Below are 27,230 nucleotides of genomic sequence, written 5' to 3'. Positions count from 1 at the left end.
AATGTTAAATTTGTCTCAGAGTACTGTAAAGCGGTTTTTTATTCGTGGTAGCTTTATTTTTTGCGCAATTACTTCAGATATACATGTGTATTTGTGCTCCCCAAAATATAATTCTTGCTTAAATTAGTATTCCTTAATTAAGATAATATAGAGTAGTTACCACATGTAATTCATGAAAATAATGTCTCGCTAATAAAGAGTAAATATCTATGTCTATATCGCAAAGATAAGGTGTCGGGAAAATTTAGTGATCTTCAGTATCCTCGTCGTCGCAGACCACGGCAAAAATACACGACCCTCTCTCATTCTGGAAAAACTATATGCAGACTCCGGGCCGTGGCTTGAGAGACGATGTGGTTTCCGTCATTCAAGGGATTCATTTGCAATAAAATTAATAATAGAAGATGTGACCCTCAAACAAGTGGAAATAATTAGGGAAATAAAAACAAAAGTAGTGGTTTCTGAAAATCTTCAACAAACTTATGGATAAGGATGAGGATGTGTTGTAGATTTAAAATTGTTCAAGGAATTACCCTCGGGGAAAACGGCTGTGGTCTTGAATTAATTCAGTGCACTTAGTTGACCTTATGATGATTTATTGAAACATCGTTATTTTGCCCACTATGAGGAGCATGATCATTTTAAAAACTTGTCATTTGATGCATGTTTGGACCTCATGTCACTTTTAGAAAATGTAGGTATTAGAATTGGTACTTTTTTCAGTAGTTGACATTTTTAATCAAATTGATTTTAATATACCCCCCCCCCCCCCCCCCCCCCCAGTAAGAAAAAAAAAAAAAATAAAAAAAGTAATATAAATAAAAAAAAAATATATTTTTTAAATAAAAAAAAAAAAAAAAAAAAAAAAGGTAAAGTTGCCCACTTTCAAAAATCCTATTTCGTGTGTGTGTGTGTGTGTGTGTGGGGATGATTTATTGAAACATCTTTTTTGCCCACTATGAGGAGCATGATAATTAAAACTTGTCATTTGATGCATGTTTGGACCTCATGTCATGTTGACCCAAAATTAGGTCAGGATGACCTACTTTTAATATTTTCAGGTCGTCATTTTTAATTAAATTGATTTTAATATACATCTTGGACACTTTGAAGCATATGCATGTGTAACCAGTTGTCAGTTAATGCATCATCGAGCCATGACACATCGACTATCAGAATTTCGGAGCGAAACAAAGATCTTATTTAAATCATATTAATGAATGTTATTTATGTCTCTGGGAATAGTAAGGTACGTAATATCAAATTAAAGCAAAATGGAAAAGCACAGATTGTTCAGGTCGAAAAGGGCAAGATTAAAGTTGTAATGATATTTGAATAATTATCTTATTTTGAAAAATAAAACATTCTTTCTCATCTGTCACCTATTTTCTATAAAAGTTCATAGACTCCATTTTGTAAATGCTTGAACGTTATAGGAATATTGATCAAGACTCAATATAAGAACCAGTTAACCAAGACTCACTCAAATCCTAGAACGAGTTAATCAACGTCATATTGAAAACGAAAATGGCGATGGAAGAGCTGAAGACGAAAATGAATGAGACATTTGGTGGATTAAAACATCTCATGAATGAAAAAATGTCTGAATTTGAGCTCACTGTGGTAATTATTTTTTTATTCTCTTGTGTCATTAATTGTTTTAACAGCAATGTTATATTTTGAACGATGTGAAATTATGCGCAAGTAGTGGCGAAGACGCACTGTCCTTCAGCAGTTCAGTCAGTTATATATTAAATTATAAATGTTAATGGAGAGAATATTTCATAGAGTGTTGGAGAAAGACATAATATCTATCTACAAAAATATATGGAAATACTAATATGCAATAAATGTTATGATACAGATGCATAAAGTACAGCTGATTTTTAGTATCATATTGATTTCTTACAGACATTGATGGATATGACAAAAATTTGGCCAAAAAATGATGATAATCAATTTTGATTTTGTATAATTTTTTTGGCCATTTTGATTTTATGTACATTTAATGCAACAAAAAAATGTTGACAATGCATTCAATCTATATTGCTATCAAGTTTTTTTTTTTATTGATTTTATGTACTTTTAATGCAACAAAAAATGTTGACAATGCATTCAACATTATCAATGGATGAAACATTGTCTTAAACATTAAATGGATAAAACAGCATGTAAGGCCTTTTTTTAAAAGTTGGTTTACTGATTCGCAGAACCAATTTTTTGAAACATTAGAAAAAAAAGAAATGGAATTTTTCTTCTTTTTATATTCCCGCCGATGAAAATTTTTTGTTGTTAACCCCCCTCCCCCCCCCCAAAAAAAAATTAAAAATTGGGATTGATATATACGCAGATCCTAAACACAGCAGTCACAGAAATGCTTTTTACTGCATCGTAATCATAATAATTTAAATGCGCCTATTTTGCATAGATCATTAGAAGAAAAAAAACAACCACATGGTTGAACGACATGGAGGGTTTGGGTAACAACTTTCTTTTAACGTTCAGTGAGCTTTCACAATCTTTTACAGCCATGATAAAATCAAAACGCAGGCAATCTATTGGGGACATATAACGTAACATATTGAAAGTCATGGCACTCTAACCGTGAAAAAAATATATATGTGCATCTAGAATTCTAGATCAACTTTGAAGTCATCAGAAAGTAATAACTTTTGACTACATGTACTAAAATTTTGAAATCTGTAAACCAGTAAAAAGAATTGGCTTAACTTTTTATATCTTAATTGCTTATGCAGAGCATCGTGGTTGGGATAGGAGTTGCTGTAATCACATTTATCATCGTCATGTTCTTTGGTGTATGGAAATTAAGGTCCAAAGGTAAGTCACTGCTTTGTAAATATATTATGGACCCACTTAAAATTTGTTGTAAATAATGTTATATAATCATAGTAACTTAAGTTTTATCATGCACTGTATCATGCTATAATATACATGTATTATATAGCACAGATCATACTGTATCTCTGTAATACAAAATATAGACCCACAATTTTTATGAAGTTTTTATTGTGTCCAGCCTATTCTTCTTGTTCAGCTGTTCACACTGTAATCCATTTTTTAAAATTATTATTGCATTCATTTTTTATACCCCCCGTTTTTATTTTGTCCGTACGCTTTTTCTCTTATCCACAACTCCTCTTATACTACTGAGTGAAATTTAATGAAACTTTCACAGAATCTTTATTCATGCCATTGTGCACCTCCTATTTTATTTTTTTATTCGGTGGTCACAAAACATGGACATTGCCATTTTTTGTTTACCTATGACGTCACATTCTTTTAACATTTCATTATTCCTCTTTACACATTACCGTAAAACAATATAAAGCAACACATCGACATTATGGGAGGCGGGGGGTATCATTTAGTGAGCTCATTGCTCACAGTACCTCTAGTCTGCATTGAATTTGTGAAATTTATAAAATGTTGAGAAAAAAAATCTCAGAGTTGGAAGTAAAGTTTGTATTTTTTGAAAAGTATTACCAAGTCAGACAGGAGGCCCAAGAAAACCACGTTTTAGAAAAAGGGACAAAGTCATGTTTTATGGAAGAAAAATGCTAAGGAAGGTAACTCTTTTTTTTTTTTTTTTCATTTTACATGTAATTTGTTCTGTTTATTAAGAATATGAAACACACTGAAGTGAAACATGATTTTACATAATAACCAAATGAAAATTTCTCTATACATGTACATTCTATATAAATTTTCTTATTTTCAAGCCATTTTTAAAAAACTTTTTTATGAGGCATATGTGGAATTCACATCGGAGGAGAATTACTTTTTTTTTTATGTAGTATTAGCATCTGATGAGAATATTTTCAAGCTAATGAGTTTGAAATTAAAACACTATGAAGTTTATAATGCAAACATTTTTAACAGGTCCAAAGCTTTACCAGAAAACTAGGACCGACCAACAGAGGAAAACTAAAGAAAAGACAGATTGTAATGAAGCTTGCCAAAAAGTAAGTCTATCCATGGCTCCTAGGCTAAAATAGTAATCAATATTGTAGTGTTTCTTAATAATAATCATTTGCTATGGAGTAGTATTAAGGGAGAGGATTTATGCAACCCAGCATTATTTAGAAATCGTGTTGAATGAGCATCATCGTTATTATATGTGTGATATTCCCTAGCTATTCTGAGCTTCGACAGAAGACCTTGCGGTATGTATATCATGTTCTCTTCAAATGTATACGTAGATGCTTGTAATGAGGTACATACCTTCTGTTTATCTAGAAAAATAAATGAGTAAGTTGTTGTGTGTAAGTGTGTGTGTCTGTGTGTGTGTGCGCCAAATTTGACCACTTGGAAAGCTTATTAACTAATACAACATTTTGATTTTAAGTTCGTTTAATTTGCAAAAGTGGTAAGTTTCACTTTTATTAACACTTATTTTGTTTCTGGTTAGATCTCATGAGGAAGGAAATGGGATGGGTTGGGTTTTGTTATTATTTTATTCATACAATTCATCACCTTTTTCAGATTGATGGTAGGAGAAACCACAGTTTCTTTCTCTCAATGGTTTATAAGAATACTGTATTAACTTATTTAAACAAGAATATACCAACTGTCTTTCTTTTATAGAAATAAGTTTAATGTATACCTGTAAATCACCGTAATAATTTTAAACAAATTCATTCAAATGGATATATGTACGCTGCACCATCATGTCCAATCTGTATATTCCCCTAGATAATTATCAATATTTTTTTTCATTCAGTTTTATGAACAATTCTAGTTGCATGCTCAGTACATTAGATTTTGTATTTTACTCTAAAAATTAAGGAATGAATCAGTTATTAGGTAAAATATGGTACTTATTTGATTTACAATATTGATTGTCATTCCCTAGTGTATCTCCAAGTGATTTATATTTAATATTTAACCAGAAACAAATACCTTTGCCTGTTATAGAAAATCAATTGTTTTTAAGCTTCACTGTACTAGATTTTGAATTCTTAAAAATTTCTGTATATTATGTGCATTAACACCCTATTTCAAATCTTTCTGTGAGCCAATTTATTATTCACAAAACCATATCAAGATTTGCTTAATAATATTTTTATTCTTTATATTTTATAACACTGACAGTAATATTTTCTCCATAAATGAAAATATAACAAAAATTTAGGCTTGCTGAAAATTTACATTTCAATTTGCAAGTTGATTTAGTAGCCTTATATATGGTGTGATACATATCTGTTAAACTTAGTGAATGATGTGACAATTACGGTATACTCGTTAGCCCTGCTTTGTTGAATTCTAATAAAACAGCTTTAAAATACCAAACCCCTTATTTTACTTAGCAAGTACATGTATTTGGTATGTGCATTGTTTTTGAATGGAATTGCATGTTGTGGTACATGTATTGAATGTAAAGTGAAAAAAAAACATCTTCCTTGGAATATTCCTAATGTTACATACAGTCTCAAAAGAAATTCTAATATTCTCTGCACATAGAAAGAGGATAGATCTTTACCTTAGTTGTATTCAGGGTGCAAAGTTTTCTTTTTTCTTTCATAGCAAACTTGATTGCCTGAATGCACCCTTTGTATCAACCTTTTTTTTTACCTTTACTGCTCAAAGGTATATACCTTGTAACTGAGTACCTTAGGTGTTACTGAACACTATTAAAGAAATTCATGATTTCCTTCACCTATCTGAACACACAAAAATTTGATCAGTTGTTATCTCTTATGTCCATGTATTTTGTATAATTAATGCAAAATTTTGCTGGTGAAGAAATTATGAAAAGATAGACTAATAAAATTATCCAGATTTTCCCCCTTAAAGTTATGTGAACAAAATTTGGGAAACTAGGAAATGAATGTTACAAATCAAAATTGAAAAAAAAATTTCTTATCAATTCCACTAAACTCTATTATGTAATAATTAAGAGTGTGTTTTCTAGGCTACTTCAGATGAGAAGGGACTCCTCCCAACCCCTACTGAAGGTAAAAGAACCCCCTCAATCCTTCCTAGAGCTAGATACCTGTGATATTGACGACAGTGAACAGAGGCTTCCTTCAGAGGTCCTCTATATGCTTAGAAGTACAAGGTTAGTGTCTTAGTTGTATGATATTCCTCATCCAATCTGACGATTATTACAGAAATGAATTTGTTTTCAATATATTCCATGATATAATATATACAAAACTATCAATACAAGTTCTTTCAAGTTGGTGCATTTTCTCTGAGACATACAATGATTACAGCAGTTGTTGAACATATAATTACATGTATGTTAAAAACATATTAGTATAAAATGTATATATAACTTTACCAAGTATATTCTATATGTGTGTAACCATGCTTCAAATGTAACTGTGGTTTGGATGGCATCTTTTAAATTTTTACATTCAGGTACCTGTTGGAATTATTGAACTTTGTGATGTTGAATTTTATTTCAGAATTTTTGGACATTTTGAAAAACCTTTATTTTTGAATCTGGTGAAACATATGGAGTCAAAGATTCTGAGGTGTGGAGAGTACTTATTTAGAATTGGAGATTTAGATGACAGCATATATGTAGTACAACAAGGTCATATAAACGTCAGTATATGTGAATCGGTAAGTATTGTGTCAACTAGTCATAGCACTCATCAAAATATTGAATTATTTCAAAGTACTAGTGATGCTCTGCAGGATAGAAATCTTATTCCTAACTAAGGGGTTTAATTAATATGCAGTTATACCCCCTGCAAACGAAGTTTGGGGGGGTATATAGGAATCACTCCGTCGGTCTGTCCGTCTGTCTAGCTGTCTGTCTGTCCGTCTAGCTGTGCAAACGTGTCCGGTCCATATCTTTCTTACGGAGGAACATTAGAATCTACTACTCCACACAAAGATTGCCCATGACCTAATTGTGTGTCATGACCTTGACCTAAGGTCATTTGAGGAAGTTCAAGGTCACTGGAAGAAAAAATTCATAACTCGTGTCCGTTCCATATCATTCTTATGGATAAACTTGGTAGGTTCTAAGAAGATGGTACAGTTTCAATACAAATTTTAAAGCCCTATATTTTTCAAAAATATGAAAGTGATGTAAAAAATAAAAATTCATTCTTTCTGAATCATAAGAATTCAATGCAGTAAGAATACACAAATCGTTTTTCTCATATGACCTCCTAAATGTTAACTTTGATGTCATTAACTTGTGCATTTTCCCGCATTTACATAAAAAGTTGCAGAAGACATCAATTTTATGTGGAATTTTCCTTCAGAAAACATACTCTGCCACCGTCACCCAGAGAGATTTTGAGATATGTGATTTTTCAAAGCATTTTAAAAAATATATCCAAAAATTGAAGCGGGCGACGGTGGCCTAAGGGTGTGTTGTGACCTTGAACCAAGGTCATTTGTGGAAGTTCAAGGTCACTGGAAGAAAAAAATTCATAATTCGTGTCCGGTCCATATCTTTCTTACGGATAAACTTGGTAGGTTCTCATTTCACTCAAAGATTGCCAATGACCTAAGGGTGTGTCATGACCTTGATCCAAGGTCATTTGAGGAAGTTCAAGGTCACTAGAAGAAAAAATTCATAATTCGTGTACGGTCATATCTTTCTTATGGATAAACTTGGCAGGTTTTCATTTCACACAAAGATTGCCCATGACATAAGAGTGTGTCCTGACTTTGAACCAAGGTCATTTGGGGAAGTTCAAGGTCACTGGAAGAAAAATTTCATAATTTGTGTCCGGTCCATATCTTTCTTATGGATAAACTTGGTAGGTTCTCATTTCACACAAAGATTCCTCCTGACCTAAGGATGTGTCATGACCTTGGGTCAAGGTCATTTGGGGAAGTTCAAGGCCACTGGAAGAAAAATTTCATAATTTGTGTTTGGTCCATATATTTCTTATGGATAAATTTGGTAAGTTTTCATTTCACACAAAGATTGCTCATGACCTAAGGATGTGCCATGACCTTGGGTCAATGTTATTTGGGGAAGTTCAAGGTCACTGGAAGAAAAATTTTATAATTCATGCCCGGTCCATATCTTTCTTTATTATGGAAAAACTTGAATCTACTACTTCACACAAACATTGCTTATGACCTGAGGTTGTGTCATGACTTTGAACCAAGGTCATTTATGCAAGTTCAAGGTCACTGACAGAAAAAGTTCATAATTCATGTCTGGTCTGTATATTTAGTCTTTTTTTTTATTATGCTGTGCCTTCATTTCATTTATGAAAAATATTATGAGCTAGTACATTTGCACTAAAAATGTTTTAGCATTTCTCTCTCCTCTTAGATCCATAAAATATTCGTGATTTAGCACTTCTGAAAAACCCAGCGGGGGGTATTTTGTCCCGTGTGGACAGTTCTAGTTTATACTAGTAGTATAGAGCACTTTTATAAGAATAAAATGACAGTTAATTTATAGAGTATGACATAACTCGCTAGAATAAAACATGTGAACACATATGTGTCCATTTATGTAAGTTTATGAGTCTGAATTTTTATAATTATTCACCAGGTACATGAACTGAACAGATTAAAACTCTGTATTGTAGGATGGCAGTAATCACTTAGTAAAAGTGGTTTGTCCTGGAGACAGCATCCATAGTTTACTTAGTGTACTGGATGTCCTTACAGTAAGTTCTGTCAAAATGCAGTCTAGTACAAATGTACATCTTTTTAAGGCATTTTTACATTTCCTATAATAAAAAGCTGAAATAATGTTGTAAAGTTTGAAAACTCTTTTTATTGTGATAACAGGGACATCCAGCTCCTTATAAGACTGTGTCAGCTCAAGCTGTAGAGGACTCCACTGTTCTCAAGTAAGTCCCAATACTGTACAGCATAAATAACATTCAATGCTGTCAGAGGAAACTTAGATTAGATAATATTTTTGTGCTGAAATCAAAAGTTTATTTTTAGAATCATATTCAGGTAATGTGTTAAAAATAATGTAGTCTTTTTCTCATGCTTCTTTAAATACTAGCAGTATTATTAAGTGTATACATATAATTTTATGTCTGATATTTTCAGATTGCCAGCCATTGCGTTCCAGTCCATGTTTGAGAGATTTCCAGAGTCTCTGGTCCGCATTGTTCAGGTAAATGTCAGCTCATTCATCCTCTGTCATAGAAATCATGTTCTGTCTGTACACAATTTTAAGAATCCTATGACCCATTTCTTCAAAATTGAATCAGATAAATTGAATATAGATACATGTACCATAAAATGATATTCATGTTTTGTGTTTTGAATTTTACTTTATAGTCAAGGAATGATCCTAAATCTTTTTTTTTTCTTTCAGATTATCATGATACGGCTACAGAGAGTAACCTTCACAGCTTTACATAACTACCTTGGACTTTCTAGTGAGCTCATCAGCTCAGTGAGTATAATTCACTTTATAAACATCACAGAACATTGGTCAAAGTAGTAATACGAGGTACAAGCATTTACCGGTACTTGGAAATATGTTGCTTTTGGATGGTAGATAACTTCTTTATCTAAGGTTTTTTCGAAAATGACTGTTTGTTTCTAGTCTAGAATTGCATTAAAATGCACTGAGTTTTTCTTTCTTGTACAAATGTATTTTAAAGTGCACCTTGAGGTTGTGAGTTTTAGTAAGATACTGTAATGATATATTGTGATGTTTAATTGTCTTGTTATAATGTATTCTTTCTAGCAACTTATTGAGGAACTTCACGCCATGAGACAAAAAGATCCAGCTTTCGCAAAACGACACAGCATTTGTGTTGTGTGTACATGTGTATCTCCTTTTCTCTTGTAGTGTAGTATAAATAACTTCTATTGTGTATACCAGTGTCATACTATGGGCTTTTTGAAAAATTATTTTTAAGAATATGTTTAGAAAAGATTACAGAAACATTTTAAATTCTGTTTACTTTTCTTTTTAAAATTTTTAATGATTTATAAAATACTGATATGTGATTTACATCTATCCAGAGATTTTCAATTTGCATAGAATGAATTGGTATACATAATTTTTTAAATGATGACCTTTGACCTTTCCTTAATTAATCCTACTATCCAGGTGTTTTATTTGTGTCACGGCTGCTAGTTAAAAAAATAGAATTACATAGACACTCAATATTCACATTTTATGTGTTTGGAAATGAAGTGCACTAAAATGATAATGTTATTGTAACATATGTCTATACAGTAGTAACTTTTAGGGTAGAGGATATCTAAACATTATGTATCACAAAGAAACGCAGTGCTAGTGTCCAGGGGAAAATAAAGTTAGTCAAAACAAAAATGATTTACAGAGTAAAAAAAAAAAAGCTTTTGTGTTGAGTTTGATACTTAATGAGTATTTCAAAAGCCCATAATATATAATACAATATAGTACATCTATATATTCAATGTAGATTGTAATTGTTATTTGGTGTTCAGTGAACATTGAGTTTACTACAGATTCTAGTTTTATTTATTAGACATATAAACAGACTTGCATGAAAAGAATATCCTGGGATTGGTGTATGGTTCTTACAGCAAATGGTGCTCATTTCAAGGGAGCCATTCCTTTCAAATTTCTTGTGTCCATTATAAATAAGAATTGAAAACTTTGGTTCTTTAGAGGAGATTTTCAATTTGAACATGTAATTCATAGAAAGAAGCAATGATCATGAATTAAAAAATAAGATAAATATTCAGAACTGCATGGTCTTATTGTTTCATAAAATATCCTTTTTATCTGCTTTTGAATTGTTTCTCATATAAATCCTTATCATAAATGAATAATTGAACTGTATGCAAATCTCTATGTATAAAAATATAAAACTACCTTTTTTTTTTTACAAATTATGAATGTTTTCATTACAAATATACAGATATATCCATCAAATTATCAAAAATTTAAAAAAATGTATAAAAACATCTCGCTAAAAATAAATTAAATTTTCTATAACATTTCCAGGATATACAAATTATCAAAAAAAAACTGTATAAAAACATATAATTTTCTGTAGTAAATACACTTTTCTTATTGATAGACTTGAGTAATATGTATCACGAAACTCCAATTCTTAAACATTTTTTGACACAGGCTCATGCATACAAGATTAAAAGGGGGAACCAAATGCACACAAGCACATATTGTCATTTTCTTTGCCTAAATGAGTAAATTAACAGTTTTAGCACAGTTGTGTTATTAACTATTTTTTTTTAAAGAAGAATTTTTAAATTCGTTTAAAAAAAGCTTTTGAATATAACATGTATTTTTTTTATATCAACCAAAGGCTTGATGTGTGTGAGTTTTTTTTCTTTAAACCAGTAGGTACATGAAATGTTTTATTTCTTTTTTCCAGTTACAGAAAGAAAGTTTGATTAAATAATGAGAATGTTCAAATTTTAAAATACCAATTAAACATTTATTTAATCTGAAGAAAATATTGGTTGTTATTGACAGATGACCCAGAAAGAGATGAGGTCATTGTCAGGTCGTTTCCAGACTAGTCCTCATAAACAGCGTAGCGTCACCAGGGATACCAGCTCACAAAGGGACATAACTGAGGAAAATGAGGACACACAGACACAAAAACAGCTGACCAATGAGGTCAAGGACAAAGTAGACGGTGTGTTATTTTATATGGATGTTGCATTGAAAACAAAATTTTCAAATGAAACCATGCAAAGAGACAATTGGAATCCAAATATTATTTTGGTTTCTTTTAAAATGTCTTGTGAAAATTACCGGTTAAATGGTGTATTCTCAATTACACATATATCAGAATAAGTTCATTTTATTTTCTTGTGGTGAAATAACTGTTTATATGTGGAGGGACTGTGATATTTTTAGTAACTGATTCCTGCATTCTATATATAGGGGAGACCCGTGATGAGACAGATAGTGCCTTCACAGATTTTGCTGCAGCTGCACAAAGAGCCAGAATAAACAGTTTGGATCTGGAGACCAGTAAATCTCAGGATGAACCAGTCAAGACCATAGGTCACATGCCAAGGTCACGTAACAAGAAGATTTCAGACACAGGGATGTACGTGTCCCAGACCAGTGTAGACACAAGTGAAGAGGAGGCTCTGGAGTGTGCCAGGAAAGATCTCATCAAGTTAATGAACCTACAGGTAAAAATAGTTACAAGGGGTTAAGAAATTTTTGTTTGAACTACTGCAGAAAAGGAAGACATTTTTAGAAATGTTTGTTTTAACTAATTCTGTAAAAGTAGACATTTGAAAAATTTTACATACTGTCATTTTTGCACTGTATTGTACATGTTCATTAATTTACATGATTTGTTGATAGTCCTTAAAATTGCTTTGTCCAAAACAAATAAGAGCTGGATTATAATTCATTTATTTAAGGATGAATCACTTTTGGATGGAAAGCTTACCTTGAGAAAATTTAAAGCAGGGACCACAATTCTTAGTCAAGGAGATCAGGTCAGAAATTGCATCATCCACCATTAAAGATACATGTACTAAAATCTGTTTAAATTAAATAATGATCCTTGAAAAATGTAACAATCTTCTTTTCTCTTCTGTTAATCAGGATGCCAGTTTGTTGTTTTTGGTGGCAGGAACATTGAAACTCCTCCAGCATGTGGTTGGCAAAGAACAAAAGGAGGTGAGAAAGCTATGTCTTTAACATATGATTGTACAATACCTAGGAGCCAATATTTACAGATTCCTTAATTATTGTCACAAATTTTTGCCATGCAGTTGAACTTTATAATCTCAAACACTTTTTAGCTCACCTGAGCTGAAAGCTCAAGTGAGCTTTTCTGATCACATTTTGTCCGGCGTCCGTCTGTCTGTCCATCCGTCTGTCTGTCCGTCTGTCTGTAAACTTTTCACATTTACGACTTCTTCTCAAGAACCGCTGGACCAATTTCAACCAAACTTGCCACAAAGTATCCTTGGGTGTAGGGGATTCAAGTTTGTTCAAATGAAGGGCCACGCCCTTACTCAAGGGGAGATAATTGGGAATTAATGAAAATTTGGTGGTAGATTTTAAAAATCTTCTTCTCAAGAACCACTGTGCCAGGAAAGATGAAACTTATATTGAAACATCCTCAGATAGTGTAGATTCAAGTTTGTTGAAAGTCATGACCCCCGGGGGTAGGGCGGGGCCAGAAAAGTTTTACATAGAAATATATAGGAAAATTCTTTAAAAATCTTCTTCTCAAGAATGACCAAGCCATAATTCATCATATTTATATGGAAGCATGTTCAGGTAATGTAGATTCAAATTTGTGCAAATTATATTGAAATGGCCGTCCAAAGTTTTACATAGAAATATATAGGAAAATTCTTTAAAAATCTTCTCAAGAATGACAAAGCTATAATTCATCATATATCTACGGAAGCATGCTCAGGTAGTGTACATTCAAGTTTGTTCAAATCATTACCCCCGGGGATAGGGCGTGGCCAAAATAGCCGACCAAAGTTATACATAGAAATATATAGGAAAATTCTTTAAAAATCTTCTTCTCAAGAATGACAAAGCCATAATTCATCATATATATATGGAAGCATGCTCAGGTAGTGTAGTTTCAAGTTTGTTCAAATCATGAACCCCGGGGGTAGGGCGGGGCCTAACTGGCCGACCAAAGTTTTACATAGAAATATATAGGAAAATTCTTTAAAAATCTTCTTCTCAAGAATGACAAAGCCATAATTCATCATATTTATATGGAAGCATGCTCAGGTAGTGTAGATTCAAGTTTGTTCAAATCATGACCCCCGGGGGTAGGGTGGGGCCAAAATGGCCGACCAAAGTTTTACATAGAAATATATAGGAAAATTCTTTAAAAATCTTTTTCTCAAGAATGACAAAGCCATAATTCATCATTTTTATTTGGAAGCATGCTCAAGTAGTGTAGATTCAAATTTATTCAAATCATGACCCCCAGGTGTAGGGCGGGGCCAAAATGGCCGACCAAAGTTTTTAAAGATATATACATAGGAAAATTCTTTAAAAATCATTTTCTAAAAAATAGCAAATCCATGATTGGTCATGGGACTACTTTTGGATTTAAACTTCACAATAAAAAGCCATTTTCTACTTTTTCCTACCCTTAGTGCTCAGGTGAGCGATGTGGCCCATGGGCCTCTTGTATCTCATATACCATGGATATATGTTCAAATGAATTTCGAAATTCAACTACTATTATTAGGTATTTTGCCCTCAATATCTTGAATTCTCAGGTATCTCAAATTTTTTTCTTGTTTGAGATAAAGAGATATGACTGTAGATAGATATTCCCAATTAACAACTTTTCTTACTTAGCATACATATTATCAAGGTATGGTATTAATAAATTATTGACATATTATTATGACACTGTCAAAATAAAATTGTCAGCCGTGTTTATGTTTTCTTTTGTTTAGGCTTTACTGTTCAATGCGTATCCTGGGGAGCTGGTAGGAGCCCTGGCTGTACTGACCGGGGAACCATCATTCTTTACCATCAGGTGTAAATATGAGTGTAGAGTTGTCACCATATCCAAAGAGGACTTTTACAGGTATTAACACAGCATAGATGTAAAGGAATTAACTTATAGTTATACCCCCCGCTTGAAAAGTGGGAGGGTATATTGTAATAGGTATTTCCGTCCGTCCGTCTGTTACGCTTTATCTCTTATCCGCAACTCCTATGCTACTGAGTGAAATTTGATGAAACTTTCACAGAATCTTTATTACATATTGCCATTGTGCACCTCCTATTTTACTTTTTATTCGACACGTATTTTAAGTTTTCCATAGCAAAACATGGACATTGCCATTACTATAGTATATGTTTACCTATGATGTCACATATAGAAGCTTCTGGATAACATTTGATAGGACGAGTTATTTCACTTTACACATTACCGTAAAACAATATATATTATTATACTTTTATGTTAAATACTAAATTCTAATTGGTTTAGATGCAGTACACAATCCGTTCTATTACCCTCAGCCTTAGCAACACACGTGACAACGGGTAACACAACGGTAATGTCACATGCGTGGAAATTATGCGCCTACGGTTCACCGTAGAATTCTCAAAACATCAGTTGCGCGTTTGAAAGAACCGGAATAAACTTGAAGTGAACAAAAGCTTGCGTCCGATGTAGCTTACTTGAAAACGACAAACGACAGACGAAACATGCTTGCGAGTGCAGAAATAACGAAACTTTAGATGATAAAGGACACTTAGAGTATCAAATAAACAATAAAGAGGTCAGTAAATCTTTTTCTAAGTAGTGGAGAGTTTGAAAGCTTTCTGAACGTAAAGATGATCGACGATTTTTTGCTGACATCCTAAATCAAGAAGACATTCAGTATAATAAAATAAATGGTGCCTGTTTTGGAGGGTAACAGTTGAAATTGACACCCCAAGGAAAACCATTGTCAACCGACGCTTACACGTCGGTTGACAATGGTTTTCCTTGGGGTGTCAATTTCAACTGTTACCTTCCAAAACAGGCACCATTTATATAGCAACATATGAGCATTATGGAAGGCAGGGGGTATCATTTAGTGAGCTCATTGCTCACAGTACCTCTAGTTTACATTATGATTGTGAATAAAATTACCTGTAACTTACAACATAGGTGTATAATTTACAATCACAAATCAGTAATCTTTGAATATATACAGGTCATTTACATTTTTAAATGTGTAAATTTTGAGAGAAAAATCATGTAGTCAATTTTAAAATATGAAGACATTTGAATCAGAAATGTTAAGCAGATATCTGGATTTGATGTTTTTTTCTCCTAAGCATCATGCAAGCCCAGCCCTCTGTTGTCCTATCAGTTGCTCACACCTCTGTGGTTAGGATGACCCCCTTTGTCAGACAGATTGATTTTGCTCTGGACTGGATTCTCACAGAGGCAGGAAAAGCTCTTTTCAGGTATTATCATTTGGTAGAAAGTAGCTTGTGAAGTATGATTTAAGTAAGTTTTAAATATCTGAAGTTGGAAACTTACACATTTTTTGTTTTTTGAGAGTAAATTAAAAGATATTTGGAAATACATGTATTTTACAATCAATGATAATTCTATATGAATATACCTGTAATTAGAAAGCATTGTTTGTTTATTTAGGACTGTTGTAGAATTCCTGGCATATACATAAAATTATGTTTCTCAGGAAACATTAATACTTATGGTTGTATACCTCTCTAACATCTTTATTTGCATCATAAAAATTTAGAATCAAGAAATACATAATAGTTGTATCTTTGTTTGTCTTTTAACTTTGTAGACAAGGAGACACGTCAGACCACATCTATATAGTCCTGACAGGTCGTCTGAGATCAGTTATAACTAAGGAGGATGGGAAGAAGGAGCTGGTGGGGGAGTACGGTCGAGGGGAACTGGTGGGAATCGTGGAGGTGCTGACAGAGGCCAAGAGAACCACCACTGTCATGGCTGTCAGGTAAAGGTGTTAGGGGGGATGTTATGGGGGGAATATGGTCGGGGGGAACTGGTGGGAATCGTGGAGGTGCTGACAGAGGCCAAGAGGACCACCACTGTCATGGCTGTCAGGTAGAGTTGTTGGGGGAGGGATATTTTTGGTGGTGGGGGTATTGTTTGGATTTTATAAATACTAGGGATGTCAAATCGGTCAATTTTTGATACTCGGTTACTCGGACGTTTTTCCGATCGAGTACCCGGGTACTCGGTAAAAGTGTAAATAGATATGAACAAGTTAATTGATAACTGTAAAACATTGTAAACTCTTGTAGAAATAAAACCGATGGGAGGTTACCTGCAAATGCGTTGTAACAATTATGACCACTTTGTCCGACGAAATTTAATCTAACATTTTTTAAAGTTCAATTTATTTATCAGATAAATACGAGAAATAAAATCAGAAATGATTCACAGTGTTTTTGTTTAAAAAATAATCTGTTCCGTAATTGTAATGTAACTCTTTGGTGCGTTTGATGTCCAAGTGATAAGTTGTCTGAGATACATGTACGGAATAAACTTGATCAAGTTATCCTATAACAGAGCGGATTTATACGATCTTCGTACACTTTTTGATCCTAGATTTCATAGAATTACGATACGGTGTGTTGTAGTTTGGAGAAACGATGGACATAAGATTTTTAAAGCATTAGCCTTCAACCATTTGCATTAATTAGCATGTAATCAAATGCATCCAAATCAACAATCGCACGTGCAATATCATCTGTGTCTTTCCGGAGAATATACGGCTTCTTGGAGAATTGACAAAATTATTTTTTAATTTGTTTAAATATAATGGACCTTCAACGATGTTCAATGAAAACAAATAATTAAAGCAAACTAAATATAAGGGAAGAAGACAATCGAAGGTGAGAAAAGCCAGGTAGGTACATCAGGTGTTTGGTCACGGTAATTACTGTATAAACACTGCCACAGGCGATAACGATCATTTAGAGGCATAGGAAACCCTAATTACTGTATGTACAAGTGCAATGAACATTTTACGTTTTAAAACCGATGTTTTAATGCATTAATAAGTAAGCTTAGAAATATTTCAAAATATACATCCGAGTAACCGAGTACTGATTTTAGTATTCGATACTGGGACGTTCGATCGAGTACCCGGTTAACCGGGTACTCGTTGACATCCCTAATAAATACAGTTGACATGAAAACCATGAGTGTCATTTCTAAAAAGTAAAGCTGTAAGTGCTGGTGGGAAGTACTATTGCCTTCTCTTTGAATTCTTACATTATGGTTGATTTTACTTACAGGGATACAGAATGTGCTAAATTACCAGCAGAATTGTTGAATCTGATCAAACGTAAATACCCTCAGATTGTGACACGACTTATACACCTACTGGGCGAGCGTCTTCTTGGACAGCTGCAAAAGTCCTCAGGACTCAATTCATTTCCAATAGCAGGTTTGTTAGACAATATATTTCTGAAAGTCTTTTTTTTTTTTAAATAACTTAAATTAAATCTTTATTTAATATTTATGTAAGTGTCAGTCTTGAAGTATTTGATTCAAAAAAAAAAATTAAGTTGTCATATTGGATCAACATTTTTATAAGTTCTGCCTACTGGATATACATGTATAGATTTTTTTATGTAGAAGCTCACAAAACTCTAGGGTAATAGTGCATTTACATTTTTTACAAATTTTAATTTTTGTATAGACCCTGTTATGAAAGAAGAGACCTCGGTTGGTAACTTAGCTACTGTGGCTGTCCTGCCCATCAGCAAAGACGTCCAGATCACAAGCTTTACTCTAGAGTTACAGCATGCTTTACAGGCCATAGGTATAAAGCATTGAAAAGAAAATGAAAATGAATCCACTTTGCTTCATAAGATGAAAAAAAAACCCAAATATACTTTAGTTTCATTGTCAACAGGTTTAAAGAATAATTTCTTTTATGCATTCATTACTGTTTTAAGGATAAAGTCCAATAGGAAGAGGAAATGTGTAAAGACCGTGTATTTAGGAAACGGGTTCGTTCGCCCGATCTACCTGTTTGTGGGAGTTCGTTCGTGCAGAGTCCGTTCGCCTGAAATATTTTTCACCTAATATCTTGTTCGCCCTGTATGTGGTTCACCCAATACTTATGTATACTTGTATATAAACACGTATGAATTAAAAAAAAATTTCTATTTATTTACGAACTTGGGATATTTTTTCTCAAATTCTGATACGAGGAACAATGTTTATCTAGTCTTAATTAAATTTTGATTTGATTCTAATGTTTTTTGAATGACTTAGTGTTTGCACTATAGTTAATTAGATGATTAATATGACTTATATCAATGTTAATTAGGGGGATACTTCTGCATTATTTTTACAAATTGCGCCATGTTTTGAAAACAATTAAAGGACTGAGATGTTAATAGGTCCATTATAGAACTGAACAGCGGATGTTTAAGGTTTTACCTTTGAAGAATTTCCCTTTGATCTCAAAAAATGATTTAATAGAAGTCTTTTAGGTCTTTGATAGGTTATGTACTTAGTGTGACCATTTGTGGCAACATGCATAACATCTGACAGTCTGTTTTATTTCAAATGTACCAAAAATTTGGAAAGAAATTCGATAGATTTTATAGTACATTAAAATAGGGCAAACGGACCCTGTGCTAACAAGATTTAGGGCGAGCGGACTCTGGGCGAACGAGAAATCGGGCGAAGGGGTAATTGGGCGAACAATTTTTAGGGCGAACGAACATGGAACCGTGTACATGTATTTACCAGTTGGCATTTATTTGTGTTAGGTTCAACTATGAGACTTACTAGTGACATTGTAAAGAACAACCTAGGAACTGCAGCTCTAGACAGGTTAGACTAAATCTAGATTCTAATCTTCAATGATTTAATTTGAATCAGAGAACATGTTCCACATGTGATGTCCACACTTCTACTTTTTCAGTGTGAATGAGTTTCGGTTGTTGAACTGGTTAGGACAACAGGAGGATATACACCGGATGACCCTGTACCAATGTGACTATACCCTCACTAAGTGGACCAAGAACTGTATCCGCCAGGCCGACTGTATCCTCATTGTGGGGCTCTTTGAGGGGGACCCAGCTGTCAGTGAGGCAAGACTTTTTACTGATAAAGTGTTTATTATTCATTGATTAATTGTTTCTCTTTTATTGGTCGCCTAGACAATGAGGTAAACTCTTTTATGCAAGTATTCTCATTGGGGTGTAGATTTCAAGATTATTGATCCAAAGCCCCAATTGTCGGATTTGGGAGTAAAAAGAAAAGTACCTGTACAGGAAAAAAAAATATCTAGGCAAATTAAGAATTTCAAGTTGTGGTACCTAGAACAGACATTGAAAAAAATAGATAAAATGTTTTACTTACAGATGTACATGTGTATTAAAAAATCTTCACAAAATTTTCTGGGTTTCAAAATTACCTTGCAAATTATCATTATAACAATTTGAGGTACATGTACTGACAGTGCTGTGCAATAAATTTATTGATGAGTAATTTATTCAGATTGAGAAGCAGATAGAAAATATGGCTGTCAGGGCACAAAAAGAATTGGTCTTACTTCACAGAGAAGATGCAGAGACACCTACACGGACGGTGGAATGGCTGAATGCTAGAGGATGGCTGTCGTCTCACCACCACATCAAATGTCCAAAACGTGTTCTTACCAAGAGATCTGAAGCCAAAATTGTAAGGAAAAATTCACATATGTCATACTGATAACCCATTAAAGAAATTTCATAATCAATTTGATTAGTAGAATAGGTAAAAATTCTAATGCAAGTTCTTTATTTGCTTTTTTCTTCTTTAGATTGAGCTGTATCAGAAACATATGGAAACCAAACCAGACAGAATGACAGACTTTTCAAGGCTGGCTCGATTTTTAACAGGAACTTCTATTGGTGTAGTACTTGGTGGGGGTGGAGCAAGGTATTATAAGAAAAACATGACTGTCAATAATACATTTTGCTCTGTAACATGGTTTTAATATCTTCTAAGAATCTGTACTTTGATTTTAGGGGTCTCTCACATGTTGGTATGTTGAGAGCTTTAGTTGAGGCACAGATTCCGGTGGACATGGTGGGGGGAACCAGTATGGGGGCTTTCATAGGAGCTTTGTATGGAGATGCCATCAACTTAAATAGCTTTTCACAGAGAGCAAGGGACTGGTCCATTGTAAGAAAGATTTCTATGAAGTTCTGTTCAGTACATATATATATTAGTTAACAAAAATGGGATTCCTCCTATATATGGTGTTCCATTTGATAAATTTGTTAAATTCATGACTTATTGGAAATTGGATAGTGTTCAGATTCAATTTTACATACAATTTTAACAATATTTCAAGTTTCTTCTTCAAAACAATTTGATAAAATATTCTAAAGTTCCTCAAGTCATGCCGGTAATCTTTAGGGCCATTTTGAATGTTAAAAGAAAGATGGCTGCAGTGACCATTGTGTTCTACAGACTTTTCATTTTCTTTTAAGGGTATGACGTCTCTTTGGAAGAAGATTTTGGATATAACATACCCAGTCACTTCAATGTTCACAGGTATTATGCAATATTTGTTTGGGCCCAAAAAAGTATGTTTTGAATGTATGTTCTCCTACACGTAACTGCTATATAGACCAAATATTTGAAGGTATGTTATCAATGTGTTGTGTCTTCACAGCGTTAAAATTTGTAAGAATCATGTAACATGACTACAGATTTCTTGGAAATAGAGATTAGAATAGCAAATTAATTTTGTTTGTAGGGAAAGCCTTCAATGACAGCATAGAGGAGGTGTTTGGACACAGACAAATTGAGGACCTATGGATACCCTACTTTTGTATCACCACTGATATCTCAAACTCTTCCATGAAGGCCCATACTCATGGTACATAATCACATTTGTATCATATGATAGAACATTGTAACTTAAACTTATGATGGCATTTTGAATGTTTCTGAATAATAATAATAAAAAAACAAGAGGCCCGTGGGCTCACCTGAGAAGCTTTGACCATTCTGTTCTTTACCAAATTTCCCCCTTGTAATACATATTGCGACCCTACCCTACCCCACTGATCATAATTTAGACATTTTGAAATCTAAACTACCCCAGGATGCTTCCATGTGCACATAAGTTTAAGCTTTTCTGGCCCAGTGGTTCTTGAGAAGATTTTCAAAGATTTTCCTATATATTTCTATGTGAAACTTTGATTCCCCATTGTGGCCCTGCCCTACCCCCAGGGGTCATGATTTGAACAATTTAGAATCTACACTAACCCAGGATGCTTCCACATAAGTTTCAGCTTTTCTGGCCCAGTGGTTCTTGAGAAGAAGATTTTCAAAGACTTTTCCTATATATTTCTATGTAAAACTTTGATTCCCCATTGTGGCCCCGCCCTTCCCCTGGGGGTCCTGATTTGAACAATTTAAAATCTACACTACCCCAGGATGCTTTCACGTAAGTTTCAGCTTTTCTGGCCCAGTGGTTCTTGAGAAGAAGATTTTTAATGACCCCACCCTACTTTTGTCTTTTCTTGATTATCTCCCCTTTTGAGGGGACTTGGCCCTTCATTTTAGCAATTTAAATTCCCCTTTACCCAAGGATGCTTTGTACCAAGTTTGGTCAAAATTGGCCCAGTGGTTCTTGAGAAGAAGTCGAAAATGTGAAAAGTTTACAGACGGACAGACGACGGACAAAATGTGATCAAAAACGCTCACTTGAGCCTTCGGCTCAGGTGAGCTAAAACAGAATACAAATTTTAGCAGATTTATGTCCTAGAGCATGAGCCTCATACTGATTAGATGATAACAATGTGTATATGAATGCATTTATTGTTAATGCTTCTTTGAACCTTGGCTGACTTGTTCTCTATCTTGGTTTACAGGCAGCCTTTGGAGATATGTCAGGGCCAGCATGTCCTTGTCTGGTTACCTGCCCCCACTCTGTGACCCGATGGATGGGCACTTGCTGTTGGATGGTGGATACATCAATAATCTTCCTGGTAAATATACCCCCAGAATTCTTTGGAATATTATTGTTAAAATTAACCCCCTGTTAAAATGTTTGTCCTACAGTCTAAGAAGTCTTCAAATGTTCATATTATGTGAGATAAACTATTATCATGCAAATTGATAACTGACTTTATTCTATCTATGATAAAAATCTTTAAGCCCCTAAACAGTATAATTATCAAATGTTTGGAATAAGATGAATTTTTTGTCATTGGAGATGCACTTTTTATTTATTTTTATTCAGCTGATGTAATGAAAGCTAAAGGAGCCAGGAATATATTTGCTATGGATGTAGGGAGTATTGATGAAACTGACCTCACAAATTATGGGGATCAGTTATCTGGTTGGTGGTTACTATGGAAACGATGGAATCCTTGGGCTTCTGCCATCAAGGTGCAGTTCAGTTTATTTTGGTTTTAAAGAATTTCTTACATGATTTAATTTTACTTTCTTTTGATTAGGAACTTAAAATGCACCAGACTCTAAAATTCATATTTCATTTAAAATTTTATGATGGCAATATTGTTTTTGACTAAATCAATTCCCTTTTGCACACCAACACATTCCAAGAATGATCTCAGAAAGCATGAGTATTATAGAATTTTTGTTTTTATTTATTTTTGTGATTTTAGGTGCCAGATATGGCGGAGATTCAGACCAGACTGGCTTATGTTTCTGGTGTAAGGCAGCTGGAAATGGTCAAAAACAGTGACTTCTGTGAATATATCAGGCCACCTATTGACAAGTATGGCACTCTACAGTTTGGAAGCTTTGATGAAATCAATGTAAGTAGTTTTTTAGCATGTTGTAAGAATTTTTTCATGAAATAATGCCCCCAAGAATTAACCAAATTAAAATAATCCTTATCATAAAGTAGCTTCTTAATCATCACAGGAATTTTATTCATACCTGAAATATATCTATAGAGATCAATATATAAAAAGAGAGCACTAAAAATAGTGAGATATTTGACAATGAATTGTATTTTGTAGGAGGTTGGCTACAATCATGGTAAAACCTTACTATCGGGGTGGATCAAAGGGGGCCTGATTGATGAACTCTTTAAAGACAAGCATTCTGCTCATTCCTCTAAATGTAGCATCCACAAAGCTCAGGTAGGTTATCAGAGTGTAGCATTCACAAAGATCAGGTAATAAGTCAGAGAACAGATCAAGCTCAGATTGTAGAATCCAATAAATCTCTGATATGACGAGTCAGAGTGTAGCATGCCAAAGATAAATCAAGTGTCCAAAAAGCTAAGGGAGTAGCCCCAGATTGTTCTGTAGAGTGGTTATGTTTCATATGACATACACCAATATGTAAAAAGTAGCCCCATATGTTAATTTAATGCTTTGATTCTAATTTTATTCATTGTCAGTACATTTTTTAACATTCTAGAACTAAGTTGAATATATGTATTCGGTTGTGAATTCTTGCTAAAATTACTAGAATCTTGTGTCAACATGAAAATTAAGTTTTTAATAAGAAAACAAAACTTTGGACCATGTGCTTTAGGGTTGTCTACATAAATTGTATATTATTATTCTTTGGTGAATCCCAAAATACACATTATCTGTTTTAGTATGAGAGCTGAATAAATGACAATAAATGATATATGAACAGTGTGACCCATTTCTCGTTGCAGACATATATGCCTGCCATGGCCAAGTTTACAGATTTAGCGGAGTTAGTGTCACAGATAGAGAAACCTAAACAAACAAAGAGGGCCAGCTTCTATGGAGAGAATGATGAAGATTATGAGGACGAGTCAGATGGTATGTCACTTTACAGTCTCAGTTAAACCTTGACCCTTAGTAACCCATATTGAGATCTTCCTTTTGATTAATTATGTTTTAATAGAGGATCTCTTTTTTTGGCATGCAAATGGTAAATTTTAGTATTGCCTTTTTAAATAAAAAACAAACATTTGTTTGATTTGATATTAAAATACAGTTTTCAACATTTCAGAAACATTTTGCTTTGATTTTGATTAAACTGAATAAACTTCCTGATTTTCAGATTCGCTCTCTGATGAAGTGCTTATTGAAGAGGATGAAGAGGAAGTAGAAAATGAAGAAGTAGCCAAACCAGTCTTTAAACCAGAAAGGAAATCATCCAACCAAGCCTCACATGTCACAGAGGTAACATACAAGGGGTGTTTGGAAATTATTGAGACATTCACTTTTACTCCATAAAGGACAGAGATAAATTCAGGAAAATTTGTCAACATTTAACGAAAAACATATTAAACAGTTATGCAAACTTTCTAATTTTTATGATAATTAGATAATTTCTGGTGAAATTATAATCATGCATATGTCTAAGAACCCTTAGCAGCATCGCTACGTCATTTTAACGTCACGTCAGCCGGAGATGTTTTTGCATGTAAAAACCATCGGGAAGCGTTCGCTCTTCTTTCTTTGTTATCATATACTAGTATTCCATATTAAAATCAAACTGTTTATTTTCTTAAACAATTCTTTAAAAAAAAATGTGCTGTTGCTTCACTTGTGTAATTTTGTCATGCGTCATATATACAGGATGATTTAGTCATGCAGTGCCCATTTATGCAACGAGGGTCAAAGTTTTTAATTCCGTAGCGGTAAGATTTGATGGTCGTCCGGAGCGTTTGATTATACTAGTACTTTGGTTGAATAATAGGTTAGAAAAAAATATATGCGTATGAAAAAACAAACCTTCGACGTGTTTTTCCTGTTGTCAATGTTTTAGCAGGTCGTTCAGTCTGAAAAAGAGTTTAATATAGCGCTACACAAAATTTTAGGTCTCTTGCTTCTCCGCCTTAACGTCAAAATCCATTTTGTCACCGTAATCAGATTTCTGTACCACGCTTATTTTTTTTTATGATCTCCATATTCCTGATCAGAATTATAACAAACTTAAACAACATGAAGTCAAAATGAAATGGAAAAATTATATACATAAATTGACTTGTTTTCGCTCTTATCATGGGTCCACCGTGGGGTTGAACGTTGGTGATACATATATATTGTTATAACAGTAACTTGATCCGAAGGGTCGTATCACGTCGAGTTGACAGTCGCGGATCATCAGATCAAAGCTTCGAGTTTGATCTGTGATCCGCGCCTGTCAACGAGATGATTTCTTCGGATGTTATGATGATAAATTTATTATATACCCCTGCATAACTAGCAAAATATAGCAAAATAAAACTTTAGAGATCAATTGTATAACATTTATCCATAAAACAAGGCAAAATAAAAAGGGACTTTTTAACGTGCAAGAAAAATAACGTCATGTTTCTGTGTACTACGTCATCAGTTTCAGAGAGTGGTGATATGGATTCAGACGTCATGTGATTGCATAAAATCAACAGTAAAATTGAGTGATACACATTAAGTATATAATAAATATTTTCAACATCTGATTTCGTGACTGCTCCGGGTACTCCTACCATTGACACATTTTAATGCCACTGAAGATAAGAAATTTGATATTTGTGAATTATATTCTGCTTTTATTAATTCTTAATGTTTGTCAAACGTATGAGCAAATTTTCACCGAAAGACGTTCATTCTAAAGAAAAATATACACATTGTCTCAATAATTTCCGAACAGCCCTCGTATATTAATCTGAATCGAGATTTTTCTTAGACACAGCAACACTTTTTTTTTTCGCGGCAAGAGGACTACTTATTTCAAGTAAAAAGTACTGTTCATTTTTAATTTTTTAGCTTCCAAGTGCCATCAGAAGGAAAAGTTCTGGGGGGAAATTTGTGACCTACAAATTGGACAAGTAAATCAGAGATCTCCAGGGACAGATTGACTGTGATAAGAATTTTTCTGTGATAAAAAAATTCAAAATCCAAGTAACAACAAGAGTGTTCCGGAGCATAACACTGGTTTTATTGAACATCTTTAATTGATCACTTATATTGAATGATATCTTAAAGTACAGTAAAAAACTCAGTTATTGGGGAAAATCCCCAATATTTCTTCCTTTAGTATAACCAAGATTTTTTTAATCAGTATAAGAAACATGATGAAAATTCTTTCAAAGGATTTTGTAGGTAAAAAAGTTCCGTATTCATAAATGAGATTGCTTTCTAAACAAGTTCTTTATTACTGAGTTTTACTGTACGGACCAAGATCTAATGCGGGTCTCTTAAACGCAGTGACATTAAAGGGTTAGATGTTCTGATATTGTTTTATCTGTGCTTTATCGTTTGCAGTGCTGTGTAATAAAATGTCAATGCTATAGTGTGCCTCTTGTTCTGCAAAGTCCAGTTTACAACCTTAAGTGTTCCTGTCAATGTGTATGCTCCAAAATATCAATGCAAATTATACCAACTGTGTATCTGTGTGTGATGAAAGTTTTTGTAATGGATTTATTAATTTTGATTTGTTAAGGTTATTCACATGTTTGTTTCTTTATAGATTGTAAGTATTGATAAAGTGTTTACCTTTACTAAATAATTTTAAACCAGATCTTATCATTGACTTCCAGTATCTATTAAAATGATTGATTACAGTATTAAATCTACATGGGACAAATCAATGGCATTTTATATATATACAGAATATCTACTTTGTGATGGTAATTTTTTTCATTTTTTCTTCCCTCATGCACATGGTTAAAAGATCCAACATGGGTTAAAGTATAGCTGCAGAACTGTACCTATACAAATTTATATATATTGACAGGCTGGAGAGCTACAGTGCCATGCATCGAAAAAAGTGTATATTTATTGTGCACAAAAAGTGCTTATTTTCTAGATTTTTTTCTCCACATTTTTCAAAATGCCATCTGAAATATTACCTATTACATGT

General features: G+C 33.4%; 1 protein-coding gene across 5 annotated transcripts; it reads left to right on the top strand.

Annotated features, from left to right (window-relative positions):
- The first annotated feature begins 1,066 nt into the window (after positions 1 to 1,066).
- LOC134259259 (patatin-like phospholipase domain-containing protein 7) lies at positions 1,067 to 27,230 on the top strand. Of its 5 annotated transcripts, XM_062741860.1 has the most exons (37): positions 1,067 to 1,249; positions 1,437 to 1,623; positions 2,757 to 2,838; positions 3,499 to 3,587; positions 3,901 to 3,983; positions 4,155 to 4,184; positions 4,367 to 4,387; positions 5,933 to 6,079; positions 6,432 to 6,591; positions 8,538 to 8,618; positions 8,743 to 8,804; positions 9,016 to 9,082; positions 9,287 to 9,367; positions 11,411 to 11,576; positions 11,828 to 12,084; positions 12,322 to 12,399; positions 12,509 to 12,583; positions 14,350 to 14,483; positions 15,731 to 15,862; positions 16,216 to 16,345; positions 16,456 to 16,499; positions 17,699 to 17,850; positions 18,106 to 18,228; positions 19,190 to 19,253; positions 19,345 to 19,513; positions 19,923 to 20,105; positions 20,227 to 20,345; positions 20,435 to 20,591; positions 20,903 to 20,966; positions 21,172 to 21,294; positions 22,295 to 22,411; positions 22,666 to 22,814; positions 23,054 to 23,206; positions 23,414 to 23,536; positions 24,067 to 24,196; positions 24,441 to 24,562; positions 26,135 to 27,230. In XM_062741860.1, the coding sequence occupies exons 2-37, from the start codon at positions 1,528 to 1,530 to the stop codon at positions 26,198 to 26,200; spliced, it is 4,029 nt and encodes a 1,342-aa protein (XP_062597844.1). In that variant the 5' UTR covers positions 1,067 to 1,249; positions 1,437 to 1,527; the 3' UTR covers positions 26,201 to 27,230. The 5 variants fall into 5 exon arrangements, with proteins under 5 accessions (XP_062597844.1, XP_062597843.1, XP_062597846.1 ...); XM_062741859.1 differs by lacking the exon at positions 16,456 to 16,499 and having other exon boundaries at positions 1,068 to 1,249; positions 16,216 to 16,389; XM_062741862.1 differs by lacking the exons at positions 4,155 to 4,184; positions 16,456 to 16,499 and having other exon boundaries at positions 1,068 to 1,249; positions 16,216 to 16,389.

Source organism: Saccostrea cucullata, unplaced genomic scaffold, assembly GCF_032062105.1.
Source record: "Saccostrea cucullata isolate Sc308-1 unplaced genomic scaffold, CSIRO_AGI_Scuc_v1 ctg490, whole genome shotgun sequence".
NCBI lineage: Eukaryota > Metazoa > Mollusca > Bivalvia > Ostreida > Ostreidae > Saccostrea > Saccostrea cuccullata.
Note: the sequence above shows the minus strand (reverse complement) of the source record. Positions and strands in the feature narration are given on the sequence as shown.